We start from the raw sequence: 16294 nt of genomic DNA, 5'->3' as shown, positions 1-16294 counted from the left end.
AGAATAAAATATATACACATACATGAAATAAATTCTATATGACAAACATTTCGGCGAATCTAAAAAATCATGTCACACATTTTGATTATGATCGAAGATATGAATGCAACTAAAAAATTCAATTGCAATCATAGATAATTACATTTGATTGTTCACGCTAGTCTCCCAAGGAATTGCAACTCGATTTCACTATTTTCCACTTGAAAGATTCGACATGTTCTTTTCCCATTCTCGCGTACTCCTAGGATTGGCTTATTTGGATAATTAAGGAAAATTATAAATCAAGTTCTTTGTCGTTTCTTTTTTCTCTGGATAAAGGTAAAAACAATTTTGCGTAGATTGAAATTCCTTACTGCGTTTTTAACGAGTTATATTATTTTTCCTTTTTTTTTTTTTGTTTTCTATATTTTTTAAAATTTTGTATCAAGGTATGATTATGAAAATTTTTCTCATCAAACAAATTGGATTAATGAATAATGAACGAATGGAAAGATAATTATAAGTTATAGAAATATAATATATCATTAAAAATGAAACCTTTCATAAAATTTTTTTTATAAATGATATTAATTATAAATTTATGCAAAATATGTTAAGAAACAAGTTGTCTTGCAGGAATGACATTAATAATATATCTTTTATATTTCATAATGACTCTGTTTATGACAATAGTTCCTTTAGGTCACGTTAAAGTACACGGTGTAACGATAAAGAAAAGTAGTAAGAGTTGTAATTATAGGATATATACAATCGTACGATGGGGATGTATAGTATAGAAAACATGTTACATACTATTGTGAATAACATGCAGGATACACTCGTATATACTCACACCATATGAAAGATCGTTTACGGGGATAGTAAGTACGTTCCGCTTTACAATTCGCTTCGTGCAGTCGAGAATAGTCTATCAAAGGACAAGCAACTTTCGCGGAAGATTTATTTTCAAATACTATTTAAACGCGCGAAAATTAAGGAAGCGCCGATCGATAGGTAAATATTTGAGTATATATTTCTTTTCTTTTTTATCAAAATATTTCAATTACAAAATTTCAATGTAAACTTACAATTCATTGATAAATTGATATATTGAAGTGAAAAAAACAATTTTAAAAACAAATAAAAGTGAAATATTATTTTATTAAAGCATAACGAAGTGTATCGAATATCAAATTTAAATCAGATTATTTCAATACGATTTCAAAATATATCAGTTATCGTACAATATCGGATAAAGTGAAATTGAAATATAAGAATTTCTAGTGTTATAAACGAAGTTGTCATTTACGTTTAAAACAAGTTTTTTCTTCACACTTTTCCATGCTCCAAATATAGTGTTTCAAGAAATCTCAAAGTACAAGAAATACGACTTTCATCTTGTCAAGAAAACTTTCTCTTCCTATTAGCTATGCGTTTTATCCGTTCGAATTGTTCAGTAAATATGCAAATATCTGCAGAAAATTTTTTATTATTAAAAGAAAAAGATTTTTAACTATTTAAATATTCCTGAAATATAAAATGAATGCAACTTTTTTTTCATCGATTTTATTCAGATATCATGATGGAATTAAAAGAAACGTTAATTCTTATTTACGACGTTTTATTATTCTTGATAATGTCAATATTCTATATATTCGAAACAATAATATTCACGTTCATCCCGCGACGTTATCGTGAAAAATCTATCAAAGGGGAAATAGCTTTGATTACTGGAGGTGCTGCTGGAATTGGTAAATTGATCGCTCAGAAATTATCTCATTTGGGTGCTAACGTTATCATTTGGGATATAAATAAATCAGGTATATAAATATTTATATTTCACGATATATTTAATATATTCTATAATGTAATATTTCATATATTTCATATCATCTTTATTTAGCACTCGAAGATACGGTAAATGAAATAAGGAGACACGGTGGAAAATGTTGGGGATATTATTGCGATATTTCTGATCGAGAGGAAATATTTAAAATTGCGAAATCTATTAAAATTGAGATTGGTAATGTAAGTAAGAATGATCTATAATAAAAGTTTATACATATGCATATATATATATATATATATATATATATGTATATATAAATATAATTAAATTATAATTTATTTTAATTTTGCCATTAATTTTATATAAATTATAATTTAATTATTTTAGATAATTTTGTTGTCCATTTTATATTTAAATTTAATTAGTTATCTTCCTTATATTTTTAAATAGATATCATTATTGATAAATAATGCTGGTTACGTATATGGCAAAAATCTTTTGGATATACCAGACGAAGAAATCGAACGTACATTTAAAATAAATATATTGGCGCATTACTGGGTATGTCTCGATGCATTTTCATAAATTTTAATATTCACAATAATATTGATATTTTTTCTTGTTGAATTAGACTATCAAATCATTTCTAAAAGAAATGATGAAAGAAAATTATGGACATATCGTAACAATAGCAAGTGTTGCTGGTCTATTAGGAACTTACAATTGCACTGATTATTCAGCCACGAAATCTGCTGCCATTGGACTTCACGAAAGTCTTTTTTCAGAACTCAAAGTAAAAAGACAAATTTTTCAATTGTTCTCCATTCAATATTATTATTAGATTATTATTAGTATAAAATTTGAAATATATTTTTAAGGCTCATGGATACGAAGGGATTCATATGACACTCGTTTGCCCTTATCTCATTGATACGAAAATGTTTAATGGTGTTAAACCTAGGTAATTAGAAAATGTGTATTTTAATGAAAAGTCTGAAATTCACAACTGTATGCAAATTTAGTGTTTTATTAAATTATATAATCGTAGATTAATGAAAATGCTCGAACCCGAGTACGTTGCCGAAGAAGTAGTAAAAGGAATATTATTGGATAAAGTAAATGTTACTTTACCTAACAGTGTCAGACTTCTTTTGCCACTTAAATGGTAAGTTATATAGATATGTTCTTGAAAAAGACATATTATTATTAAAAAATGAATTTTCTTTATTTCCATGCACAGTTTATTACCTGCAAAAATGTGTTGGGATTTAATGTATCGTATAATACGTGGACCACAATCCATGATGATGTTTAAAGGACGAGAAAGTACAGAAATGCTTCAAGAGAATAACAATATTACTGAAAAGACTGAAAAAGTACACCTACAGTAATTATATTTAAAAATATACTGCATAATTTTATAGGTAAATTTACGATATATTATTTGATAATATTTCATCTCACAATTAAAATAAAATCTTGATTAATCATAAGAACACTATACATATGTATGTAATATATTATAAAATGTTAGCATTCTCAGAGTATATTTGTTATAATATTGTTAATTAATTACAGGCCATTAGATACGTATATCAATTAATGGATTATGAAAATCCGATCGGCAGAATGATACTTCATTAAAATATTCTTATAACAAATCATAAAAATAATTCAATCCTTGACCAAGCTCCCAAATAGCAATACCTGTACCTAATTCTGCTGCAAGGTCAAGTCGATGTATAATGGAATACGGAGTAGGATAAAAAATATATCTATTGCCTAAAGAAGACCTGAAATATAATATGAAATTTAATAATATATAAAATATTACCGAAAACTATAACGAGACAAAGTTGATCAAATTAAAACCTTACTTTGTTTCAAAAAGATGTTCTTTACTTTTATCATCCCAGTGAATCTTGCTTTTGAATGATTCAAGACTTTTTAAGTATTGTGAACCTAAGATAGGTCCACCACCTTCTAGTGTATAATTGTATCCATAAAAATTGATGCCTAGCAAGATTTGAATTCGTCTAGGATCATTTTGATTTGGTATTAATAATTCTACACATTGTTTTGCCCAAGCAAGTGGACTATTAGGACCAGGTCGTTCAAGACTCGAGTAATCATATGTCATCAAAGAAAAAGCTTTAACATGGGGTGCCAATTCATTGAATTGGTCCCTTGAAAATAACTGTGCTTTCGTACTAAAAAATCAAAATAAGTCTAATCATTTAATAGATTTTTAAAAAAGTAATGTAGCTAATATTAGACTTACCCTCTTGATGGTGGAACAGCTAATATTATGTCAAGATGATTGTTCTTTAATTTTTGAGAAATTGTTTTAACCACAGACAAAATAATCTGCACATTGATACCCGTAAATATAAACTGATTCCATATTTCTAAGACATAACCATCAAAACGATATGACTGTAACAAAATATTTTAACATACAGATATGTGTTTACATTTTTATAATAGAATTTCTATGTTATATCGTTTTTTCTTTTTTAATAACAATCAAATCATTACCTTTGCTGTATCAGATAATACAGTAATGAGTTGTTGCTGCTTTTGTATATTATTTTCTAACTCGGTGATATCATTGGTTGACCAATGTTCGAATAATACTCTTGGCAAAACTGAAATATGTTTAAACTAAAGTAAAAGAATATTTTAATGATTTTTATTAAGTAGCAATAATAAGTAATATTAAGCAATTATTAAGTAGTATATAATAACCATTATTGTTTACCAATTCAACATACTTTTTACATTATGATTTTCATTGTTCATAGATCTCATATCTTTCAACCATTTTTTTTGAACATCATGTGTTGGTAATTGAAATGTTGATATATTACTAGGTAATATAGACAACCATACCGGTGATACCATTGTGAATTTCCCATGAAAGGTTTTTGATATTTCATATCCATTACTGTTCCACTAAAATCATATCAGGCAGCATAAGCTAATTTTAATAACGACTTAATTTAATGACTGTACTTACAGGAGTAATATATCCTAAAATTTCTCCAGAAAATTTTCTACGCTTAGTGTCTGTATAATATGTTCTAGATTCCCTAATAATGTCAGTTATTGTAATATCTTTAATTACTAAATTCCTTTGAAAAATGTCTTTGTTGACAGGTCCTTTCTAAAAATTGTAATCAAATTAATCTTAATAACATGCTATATATGAAGTAATTAATTAATGTGTTTAGAATTTTGTAATTTGAACAATATTGATTATAACAACATATTCTTTTTATTATTTTTTATACCTGAATTTCTATCTTCACTTTATCTTTTTTATTACTGGTAGTTGTAGGCGGCGACAATGTGGCTTCGGATAATTTAATTACAATTAATATATTTAGGATCAGTATCAGGATGTTCATAATATTTAAAATACTTATTCAATTAATACTATTAATATTATTTAATTAATAATTGTTGAAAAATTTTTTATACTGAATTGTATATAAATGATTCTATGGAAGCAAAATTTTTTTATATCGAAACGACAAGTTTTGGTTAAGTCTCAACTACTCATAGAGGGCGCTGCTATCGCGTACTCTAGTGACAGTGTCTTGAACTTACAACGTTTCTGGTCATTTCTCTTCGTACCGTCTACTCGAGCGCATCGGTCTCTTCGTAGCAGTCGATAAAGCGTATTAATTTTTAATAATTTCGATAATTTTTCCGTTTATAATAATAATTAATCTTTTTTCCTTACAAAATGGATAGGTGACGCAGGATAGGTGACGAAGTATTAGCGTAATCCATAGTAATTCTATTGTAGGTTATAAGGTTATCTTTATTGTTTATAATTTAGTTATACGAATTATGTTGAACATATAACAAGGAAGTAAAAGAAGACTATTCTACAGTATTTGCGATAAGTTATATAAAAGTAGCTGTAAAAGAAGAAAGAAGAATTATTCGATGAAATTAGGAGAAATTATTTATTATGTTTACTACAGAAGAGAATATTCCTAACCTAAACTATACGTATAATAATTTTCATTTTTCGATCAGTGGGAAAGAAAATGAGTCTGAATTCGATATAAAATTAAAACAAGCGTGGGAAAAGGCTCAAAAAGATAAAGTATTTCGATATGTATTAAATATTAGTAATTGGCGGGTACTCGAAGGTCCATATAAATTGTTAGCTCAGGTATATATAGTTGTATTTTAGAGAATCATAACCTTAACCTTTAATTATACTACGTAGTAAAATATACTAAATTTTTTAGCTTAATCCTGACAGAGCATTTAGAAGAAGAACGCCAGAACATATTACAACAATGTTACAGCCGTTTGATTCAACAAAATTTAACTTTACTAGATTACCGGAAAGTGAAATAATGTTTAAGATACAAAATGAAGGTTATACTGATATCATAGCAGTTAATGTTAGTCCTATTGAATGGTGTCATTCTTTAATAATTATAAAATATTTACAATGTCTACCGCAGAGCATTACACAGTATAGTCTTCAAAAAGCTATTGAAATATTACTGTTGAGCAGCTCACCGTAAATATTTCATTAACTTATATAAATGATGTATGAATATAAGTGACAAACATTCTTTCATATTTTAGGTACTTCAGAGTTGCATATAATAGTTTATGTGCTTTTGCTTCTGTCAATCATTTACACTGGCATTTATATTACCTCAAGCACAACATGCTTCTTGAATATATTGTAAATAATTAGTACATATGATATATGATATATCCAGAAGTTGTGATCATTTTAAGAATGAAGCTTGTTTTAGGAAGTACAACCGTATCAAGGTTCTTTGTTCCTCTTAGAAAACTTTCCTAGCAAAGGGTTTTGCTTTAAATTATCATCTTCAAACAAAATAGAAACTTTTGTATCTTCAATATTTTCATTAGTAAATTATCTTCAGAAGCACCAAATAGCGCATAACGTATATGTTACAAGGGCAAAAACTATAAGTTCAAAAGAAGTGCATGACGATGTACGGGCATATGTTTGGGCAAGAAAGTCACATGTTGATGTAAAAGATACAACTTTGTTTAATCCAGCTGTGTGCGAACTCTTTGGACACATATCTATTAAAAGTAGTTATTCGATTGAATTGATTTTCTTTTTCACAAGTATATCAATGTATTTTATTACATGCTCTTTGTTTTCTCTTTCTTGTAGCAGAAGAAATATATCAAAATTTGACAGAAGCAGCAATAGTAAAAATATTAGACCACATAACAAAAGAGTCTTATTTATTAATTAAAAAAGATTTACATAAAATAATACAAAATTAAATAACAAAGGACCGAATATAATTTATTATTATCTGTAATAATCTATTATTATTCATAAAAAAATATACAAATACATAAAAATAAAAAACATTACAATTTTATAATTATATAACCTTCCAATTACGCGTGCTTTGTTCATTTGATTTTTCGCGCCAATAAGTAAACTAAATTGTGGTTATAATAATTTCATAATGATATTTATATAAATAATAAAAAGATTATATAGATAATATTACAAGATTATAAAATATAAATAAAAAATGTATACTTTTTTGTATCGTTATTAAATATTATAAATTAATAATTTTCAAAATTAACATTTTACGTAGCATTTAGCTTAAGCCAATAGGAAAGCAGGAAGGATTTGTACATGCAAAGAGAATCAGTACGAAGTTCGTTGAGGCAGACGCCGGGAGTCAGCAACAGTTTGTGCGGAAAAGTAAGTAATTATTGTTATTTTATAAGTTATTTTTGTAATCCTTTTAAAAAGTTTTAATCCAATATTAAATATAAGAACGAAACATTATTCTTATCGATAAAAGTATATTTCAATGAACGATAATCTAAGAGACTGAACGAAGCGTACGTATATATGTTCATACATATACATTTTGTAGATTGCACAGGTAAATACATACAATACGTAAATACATATACATAGTTTGAAGAAACAGAATGTTAATTAAATATGCGTTGTTGATTTTTATTGAAATTGGTCTACATAATATTGAAATATGATCACTAATATTGGATTAATTTCAACGTAATAATTTCCAATATATATATATATGTTTGTATATGTATATGTATATGTATATATATATATATATATATTATACATTGTATTCATCAATCTGAAGATAATTCGGGCACGGAATCGTTCGAATACTTTCGTTAGAGACGCTATAATTTATCACGTGACAATCGTGAGAGTAAATCGTAAATCGTTTTCTAAAATAGCGACGAAGAATTGTCACACAATAAAAGAACATTCGGGGATATTCGTTCTTAACCTTAAAAATATACATAAATGTAATGATAACGAATTAAAAAAATATAAGTCTATCTAAGCATTTTCAGGAATATTTTACTCGTAATATGATTAATCATATGATATGTATAATAGATTTAGGCAGATATAAAAGATCTAAGCCGAAAAGGCAAAGAATAGATTCGGGAGACACGGCTTCGATTTATGAGTGCTAATAAATATAAATATATATTGGAGGTTATAATAACATATACGTATGTGATGTAAACATTAGCAGTAAACATAACGATGACAAATTTAACTAACATTTAACATTAATTAAATCTATCGTACTTTCTTATTTTCGTTATCACTTAAAATATAGAACGACTTTTTTTCTTTTTCTTTTTTTCTTTCTCGATGCTCGAAACTGTTCAACAAATTTTAAACGAATATGAAACAAGGTCCAACTTGGACGCAATATAAGTCAATACTAATTAATATTTTTCTTTCGCCGTTTGATATGTTCCTATCGACATTTTAACAACGATACCATCGTATCTCATTTATAGCGTCGAATCGAATGATTAGAATTGTCGAAATGGTGTTTTTTGCTGTGCAATTAGGCGTTTCATGATATTTAGAAGTACTAGCAGTATAAAAGTATCAAGCTAACTACATAGATCGATCGTGCGTTTAACTTACGAACGCGAATGAAATCGATTACGATGGATCATTCTCTTATATTGTTTTCATTCTTAAACAATTTTTAAATAATTCTCAAAATATTTTTAAACAATTTAAACGATCCAATGTTTCGAGTAGTTTTATATTAACGAGTTTTCGAATCACTGGAAAGTTCATTATCATTATCATCATCATCATCATCATCATCATCATCATCTCATAATAATTTAACTTGAGATATTGAAAAATGCTGAGAAACTCGTAAAAAAAATATATATATATAGAAGAACGAATAGCGAAGGAAATATGATCGTTAAATTAAAAATGAACGTAAGATAACCTATCTAATTCGTTCGGACAATTTATTTCAATCGAACTAATGAATGAACGCGGTCTAAGAATAAAAGTACGATATTAAATTATCTAATATTTTTTTACTTTTTTTTTTTTTTGGAGATGTGGTATAAACTAAGAAGATCGAAAAACCATATTTATGTTTCGGTTTTTGTAAAATTAAAGAGAGATTAATTAATCGATCATTTTCTTCCTTCGAGAACGATCCAAAATCATTGAAATTTATTCACCGATAAATTACTCTCGAGCAATAGAAAATTCTTCTCAAGGTAGAAGGAAGCTTTTGAAAAGAAAAATAACGAATAACAATATCATAGGTGACGAGGACATTGCAATGACTACACCCGAGCCAAGATTGTCCTGTACGACGTTGTCGTAACAATTGGCGATTAGTTCGAAGTCGATCAGATTCATCGGTTTATTGTTGTACTCGATCGGTGATATACAATAATTTTTACGTTGAAATTCAATAGCACTACCGTTAACGAAGTCGCTCTCGAGAATATTATGAGCTTGGCAGTCGCAAGGGAAGTGATTGTCGATCGCGCTGATCGAATTCACTTCTAGAACGATGTCCTTTGCATGACGAGGAGCTTCGAGTACGTGATTACCGTGAAACCTAAGAATATTCACAGTATTCTCGTCTCTCAAATGAAATCTTTCAATTAGATCGATCTTGTTGTTGAGAATGTTAAGATGATCAACGTAAGTCAAACCTGTGAAAGCGTCCTTTTGTATGATGCCTAAGTCGCTCTCTTGAATGTTTAAAGAGTTCACATGATTTAGACCACGAAATGTGTAGGATTTTAAACTGGAAAGATCCATGAATGTGAGTTTCAATAGACCGACCATATGTAGTCCGTCGAAAGCATCTGGTTCGATGTTACGAATACCCGATGGTAGAATAAGTCTGATTACGTTTGTCAAGCCGGTAAAAGCATGACTATGTAAGCTTAATAATGGATTGTTGCTTAAAAGTATAGCTCGAATATTTGAGGTACCAGCAAACGCGTAACCCTCGACGTAACGGATCTTGTTATTCGCCAATAAGAGAACTGAAACGTTCTGAAGAGCGGCGAAAGAAAATTTTTCTATATAGGATAAAGGTGTGTCCTGAATCGAGAGCTCTCGTAATTTGTTCAAACCACGAAAAGCAAACGGTCTTATGGACGAGATATTGTTACCATCTAATGAGAGTTTTTTCAGAACACGTAGACCGGCGAACGCATCGGTCTTTATTATAGGAAAATTATTTTTCGTTAGAGACAATTCCTCTACTCCTTCTGGTAAATGTTGGGTCGGTATATCTTCCAGGCCTCCCGTATTGCAAATCACCTGCAACACGTAGATACAAATTCTTCTTTATTTCAAAAGATTTTATATGCCCGCGTACGCATGAATGTATGTATCTATAGAAAAAAAAAAAAAAAAAAAAAAAAAAGCGAAAGAATTTTTACATATGTATAAAACGAATTTATCCGAAAAATTCTTTCGACCAACGACTAACTTTTTCGAGCTGTTTTATGAAATATATATTCATTCCATTTTATCTTCCATTCATTCGTTCGTCCCTTTTATTTTTTAACGTTGATTGATCATTGAAAGAGATTCATACGATTTCGAAATAAAAGAACGCTATCTCTTATCGTTCCTTCTTCAATAGGAATTGCAATGTGCGAGTGACAGCTCGAACGGTTCGGTAATTACCTATGTAATTACCTTCTGGGATAGACAGATGCATTCTGGAGGGCACTGTGTGTTCTCGGCAGTGTTTTTTTCTTGATTCGTGGAAAGCGCAAGGCTTACCGTCGCTGTACACAGTACGAAGTAAATCGAGATCTACAAGAACAGAAAATAAAAGATATAAGAAAAAATAAATAATTAAGTGAGAAAATTTCTCTGGGAAAAGAGAGAGAGAGAGAGAGAAAATGCATGCATACATGTGAATATCTATATATGATATGCGATATATGTTAGTTTGTAGGTATTTATGTGTCCATAAATGTACATATACATATACATCTCCATGCATGCATACATACATACATACATACATACATACATTTTCTATGTATGTGTGCATGTATGTACGAATATATACATATCGAAAAAGAGTGTAAACTTGCCGTTATATAAGAATACTATGCAAATATGCGTATTTTGGTTAGTACCTGCGCCCTGTGATACATCAATCCCAGAATTGTTTACGGCGCATGCCTCGTCATATCCAGAAAAGTCAGCGACGACGTGGGACGTAGTTCTTGTATCTCTCAAAGACAACGTTCAAACTATCAAGCCGAAGTGATGAGACACAATGGAGAAAAAAAATAGAAAGAGAGCAAAGATGAGATGGATATGAGAGTTATCTTCTCGATGCACACGACTATACACGAATCACTGTTTTTATTCATACACTTTTGTGACACACTTGTTGTGATGAAAAGACGAATTCACCAAACACCGAAAGATAAAAAGATAAGAGAAATATAAAAAGGGATGTAATGTGAACGTTGAAAATGAAGGAATTGGATTTTTATGAAAGAGAGAGAGAGAGAGAGAGAGAGACAAAGGATATATATGTGTCTATGTGTGTGTATACGTATACGTATATGTAGATGTATATATATATATATATATATGGAAGAATGAAAACTTTTTGCTCACGAGACGAGGTCAAAATCACACCTTTCGAAAGGAAGAGATAACACGAATTTCCATGCAACATCCACGGCTACATTCAACGCGGACGACGTAGCTCGCTGCGCTTTATTTCTCCTTAGCCACCCTTCCCTATATCCCTTCCCCTTGCGTATCCCCTTCGCCGGCCACTCACCCTACCCTCTCTTTCGCAAATATCTTCTGCGCAAGCTCGTAATTATTGTCTCTGTCTATCTCTTTCTCTCTCTCTCTTTCTCTGTATCTCTCTCTCTCTCTCTCTCTCTCTACCTCTATCTCTATCTCTATCTCTATATATCTATATTTCTTTCTTTCTTTATCTCTATCTCTATATCTATATTTCTTTCTTTCTTTATCCCTATCTCTCACGTATGTATGATCATAGAGCAACAATCCTTATTATCAAATCAAATCCGTTTCGCAGTTATCATATTTTATAAAAATAATCGTATGCTTTTTCACGTCTCAGAGGATTTTTTTTTTACGAGTTAATGCAATTTTCTTTTTTCTTTTTTTTTCACATCTCGTCGAAAAGATGAATTAACTATTATGTTTAGGTATTATGTTTAAGTTGCGGATTAAGCAATTTATAAAATTGTTTATTTTTATATAAAGATTATATGATAGGGATAGAAATGGGTTTAGGTAAATGAATTATAATATTCGAGTATTCCAATATGCATAGATTTTTAATAATAATAATTAAAAAAAAAGAAACAGTCTTATAAAGTAATACAATACGTATTATAAAGGCAACTCGATGTACATGTAAATATATATGTATATATATATTTATATATATATGTACACACACACACACACACACACACACACACACACATATATATATGCGTATATGTATATATGTGTCTGTATATATATTTATATATGTATACATATATTTACACGATCGTAATAAATTCAACAAGATAATTATTATCTTGAACGAATATCTTTAGAAATTATAAGGCATCGATTTTCCGCGTACTATCCTAATCTTGTAGCACGCGCGTACATTTATAAAGAAAAATTAATTAGTATAAATCTTTGTCTATGATGATCGAAAATTTTTTTTGTGTTGAATTATTTCAATACGTCAAACGTGCCGTTTTTACGTATAGAATCTTCGTATAAAAAAATGCCGGAATTAATATAAATTTATTTATTCTTTACGTTTTTTCACGACAATGCACTTGAAAATATTCAATAGATCGAATGACCAACGTTAAAAATATATTTTATTATATGTATGTTCCTTTTTTTTTTTTCGAACACAATCAGATCCATCGATGATTTATTTTATTATATTTTTTTTTGTCATCAATTCTCTCTTGAATATTTTCGAGTGATTGTGATATACATATAAATATATATGTATATGTGTATATATATATATATACGTATATATATAATTTATATAAATATTATTATCTATAAGAAAAGGATAAAAGTATTTAAGTTTTTTCATTATGTATTATATATGCTTAATTGCATAACATTACTTAAAACTTTATTATATTATAAATATGGGAACATTAAATAGCATAAAAATGAGGTATAAACAGTTAAGGCAGCTTTGGTTTGTACTTATTGACGGAATATCGAGTATACTTATAAACAGTGACGTTTTTAGTGTGTTCGGTTAAAACGAGGAAACATATGTATGTATGTGTTTAAATATGTGTGTGTACATATATATATATATATATATATATATATATATATACACATATATAAAACTATTACCTCTCAACGAAGAAATGAGTATTTTGTACGATTCGACATAGCATGAAGATATTCGATATGAGATCTGCGCAGTCTCTACGGCCATCACATAAAATCAATTTTCAGGATAAAACGGAAGTCTCATAAAGTAATTGTAGCTATAAGTATAAAAATTCTATAGAGAATTCATTTATAGAATTGCATCGTCTGTTTAGTATCTATATTAAACAAATATATATATAATAATAGTCGGTAATGCATAATGTACATCGTTTGTCTGTGTCAATCTATTTCCATATTTCCAAACTTTTTATATAACATTATAAATTTGCAATTTAATTAAACGATATTAATATATTTTACTTTTGTATTTTTTCTGTTTTGTTTCCAGAAGATCGAACGTTAAGAAATGTCTCTTATTTTATTATCTTTTATTATTATTATTATTATTATTATTATTATTATTATCATTATCATTATTACTTGTATCATTATCATTATTATTATCATTATCATTATCATTATTACTATTATTATTACTATGATTATTATTATTATTATTATTATTATTAGTTGACCAAACTCCGATCTTTCTTTTTTTCTTATTTTTTTTTCTTTTTTTACTATTATATACACATATTTTTATGTTTTTATTTTTTCACTTAAGGAAATGTAGTGTGGCTATTAATTATAACGTGCATACACATGTATCTTCTTAAATAGCACTTTAGTCACGACGAAAAGTAATAAAACACACAATTATTTAGCAACGATTTAAAAGTGCGAAATGTAGACATACCAATCAAATAAAAATGATTACAGTTACTTGTTTCGAACAAACTCCTAAATGTAAATTTTTTTCTTCTTTTTTTTTTCCAATAGTACACGATGCATTATAAAATCCAGACATTAGACCACTTAATTAAAGACAAAGCACAAAGCTCTCTTAATAGTATTATATATAAAATTGCTGTCATCAAAACCCGTATCTGCATTAAATATAACATAATATATAATATAAAATAATATGATATACTCGTATGTATATATATATATATATATATGTATATATACATATATATATATACTGTATTTCTAATTAATATAATAAAATTTTTATTTTCTTATTATATTACGGTGCATATGACGCATATATGCATATATTATGAATGTTTTGCAAATAAGTTTCATCAAGATGATAACAGGGATATTCGGCATCTCAGTCTTTCAGTAGTCGAACATTATTATTGTTCATTATACCATGAGGTAGATAGTTCTGCTAATGTTATAACGTAGATATGTATTGAACAATATTGCAGCTGTATCCCAGGGCCATGATCAGTAACAATAGCAAAAAACCTTATATTAACTAACAAAATTAACAGTTCTATGTCAGTCATTAACGAAATTACTCAAAATCTACTAATTATATACATATACATATATACGTGTACATATATACATATATATATATATATATATATATATATATATGTATATGTGTATGTATTTATGTATGTATGTATATGTTCATATATATGTGTATATATATATAATAGGTATATATGTATGTATGTATGTATGTATCTATGTATGTATATATATAGGGTGTGTATCGTAAAACGTAATAATTATATAATAAATCCTTTAATCTTTAGGATCGAAAAAAACTGTTTGATGATCCTTGCCTGAAGTAACAATTTATGGCAATATTTTCTTTTCTTTTTCTTTTTTTTTCTTTTCTTTCCTTCTCTTCCTCATCTTCTTCTCTTTATACGAATATAAAGTTGAAGTAATTTTTCAGCAGAGTGACTAGAACGATGGAAAAAACAAAATATTGACTTCTGACTTTTCGATCATTGATAAAGAACTTATAATTAATTATACTGTTATTAGACGCAACCCTTATATATAAATAAATATATTATATTTATGTATATATATATATATATGTATATATATATACACGTATATATGTACTACACTAGGAGCATTTCATGCTACGTAAAAATATAAATTTATAAAAAAAAAGAAAGTAAAAGATAAAACGATGAAAAATAATATATGTATATCTTCTTACGCAAAATTTATGATAATCTTGTCTTATTTTTATACCGAACGTTTCTCTCTCTTGGGATAGCATTTATTCATTATTTAACGATTGCAAATTAAAATTGAATCACAATATTAAAAATATATAATATATATATATATATAATTTGTATACTTGTTTATTTTTTTAGAATCACTGGCCCAAAAGGTTCTAAAGCTTAAACCAATAAAACTTTTACGCCGTTAAACGTTAAACGTTTGGCAATATTAAATATTACTGTTCTCTGCCCCTTTATTTCTTATTTTTTCATTTCTTAATATTTATACTCTTATTATTAGTATTATCAGCGTTATATTCAAAAATGCCTCGCGATCATATTTGATTATATTAATTTTTATATCGCAAAGTGTAAAAGAGATAGATAGATAGATAGATAGATAGATAGATAGATAAAGAGAGAGAGAGAGAGAGAGAGAGAGAGAGAGAGAGAGAGAGAGAAAGAGAAAGAGAGAGAAAATTCGTTGTATATTCGCTAAAATATATCTAAAATTTCTATCTTTGTGCAAAATCGCTTGTCACGACTTTTTGTGCCCCATTTTTTGTTCTCGATTCATTAAAAAAAAAAAAAAAAAAAAAAAGAAAGAAAGAAAAAAACAAAAGGAAAGAAAATAAAAAGAAAAAAAATATTAATAAAAAATTCAGTACTCGCATCTTCCGAATCTTTTTCCCCCCGTCACTCAATGGCACGCGTGTTTTT

The 16294-nt window shown here is 28.0% G+C and overlaps 4 protein-coding genes across 5 annotated transcripts; 2 read left to right on the top strand and 2 right to left on the bottom strand.

Annotated features, from left to right (window-relative positions):
* The first annotated feature begins 641 nt into the window (after positions 1–641).
* On the top strand, positions 642–3159 carry LOC122631722 (estradiol 17-beta-dehydrogenase 11). Of its 2 annotated transcripts, XM_043817751.1 has the most exons (8): positions 642–993; positions 1554–1799; positions 1883–2007; positions 2219–2329; positions 2400–2561; positions 2647–2729; positions 2817–2933; positions 3009–3159. In XM_043817751.1, the coding sequence occupies exons 2-8, from the start codon at positions 1559–1561 to the stop codon at positions 3157–3159; spliced, it is 990 nt and encodes a 329-aa protein (XP_043673686.1). In that variant the 5' UTR covers positions 642–993; positions 1554–1558. The 2 variants fall into 2 exon arrangements, with proteins under 2 accessions (XP_043673686.1, XP_043673685.1); XM_043817750.1 differs by lacking the exon at positions 642–993 and having other exon boundaries at positions 1419–1799.
* Positions 3160–3298: 139 nt separating this feature from the next.
* Positions 3299–5278, bottom strand: LOC122631721 (chitinase domain-containing protein 1). Its single transcript, XM_043817749.1, has 7 exons — positions 5062–5278; positions 4788–4934; positions 4543–4723; positions 4307–4416; positions 4050–4204; positions 3646–3978; positions 3299–3561 (listed from the first exon to the last, which is right to left on the bottom strand). Exons 1-7 carry the CDS (start codon positions 5176–5178, stop codon positions 3420–3422), a joined length of 1185 nt encoding a protein of 394 aa, XP_043673684.1. The 5' UTR covers positions 5179–5278; the 3' UTR covers positions 3299–3419.
* A 108-nt stretch (positions 5279–5386) lies between these two features.
* LOC122631723 (GDP-D-glucose phosphorylase 1) lies at positions 5387–7045 on the top strand (the record flags this gene model as incomplete). The annotated part of the gene is made up of 5 exons (XM_043817752.1): positions 5387–5957; positions 6037–6317; positions 6386–6488; positions 6562–6871; positions 6957–7045. Coding segments are annotated over exons 1-5 (990 nt in total), but the record flags the coding sequence as incomplete, so codon positions are not given.
* Positions 7046–7759: 714 nt separating this feature from the next.
* Positions 7760–11972, bottom strand: LOC122631748 (leucine-rich repeat-containing protein 70-like). Its single transcript, XM_043817802.1, has 3 exons — positions 11255–11972; positions 10803–10922; positions 7760–10418 (listed from the first exon to the last, which is right to left on the bottom strand). Exons 1-3 carry the CDS (start codon positions 11270–11272, stop codon positions 9348–9350), a joined length of 1209 nt encoding a protein of 402 aa, XP_043673737.1. The 5' UTR covers positions 11273–11972; the 3' UTR covers positions 7760–9347.
* Positions 11973–16294: the final 4322 nt, after the last annotated feature.

This window comes from Vespula pensylvanica, chromosome 9 (genome assembly GCF_014466175.1).
Source record: "Vespula pensylvanica isolate Volc-1 chromosome 9, ASM1446617v1, whole genome shotgun sequence".
Lineage (NCBI taxonomy): Eukaryota > Metazoa > Arthropoda > Insecta > Hymenoptera > Vespidae > Vespula > Vespula pensylvanica.
This window is presented reverse-complemented; position numbering and strand designations above follow the sequence as displayed.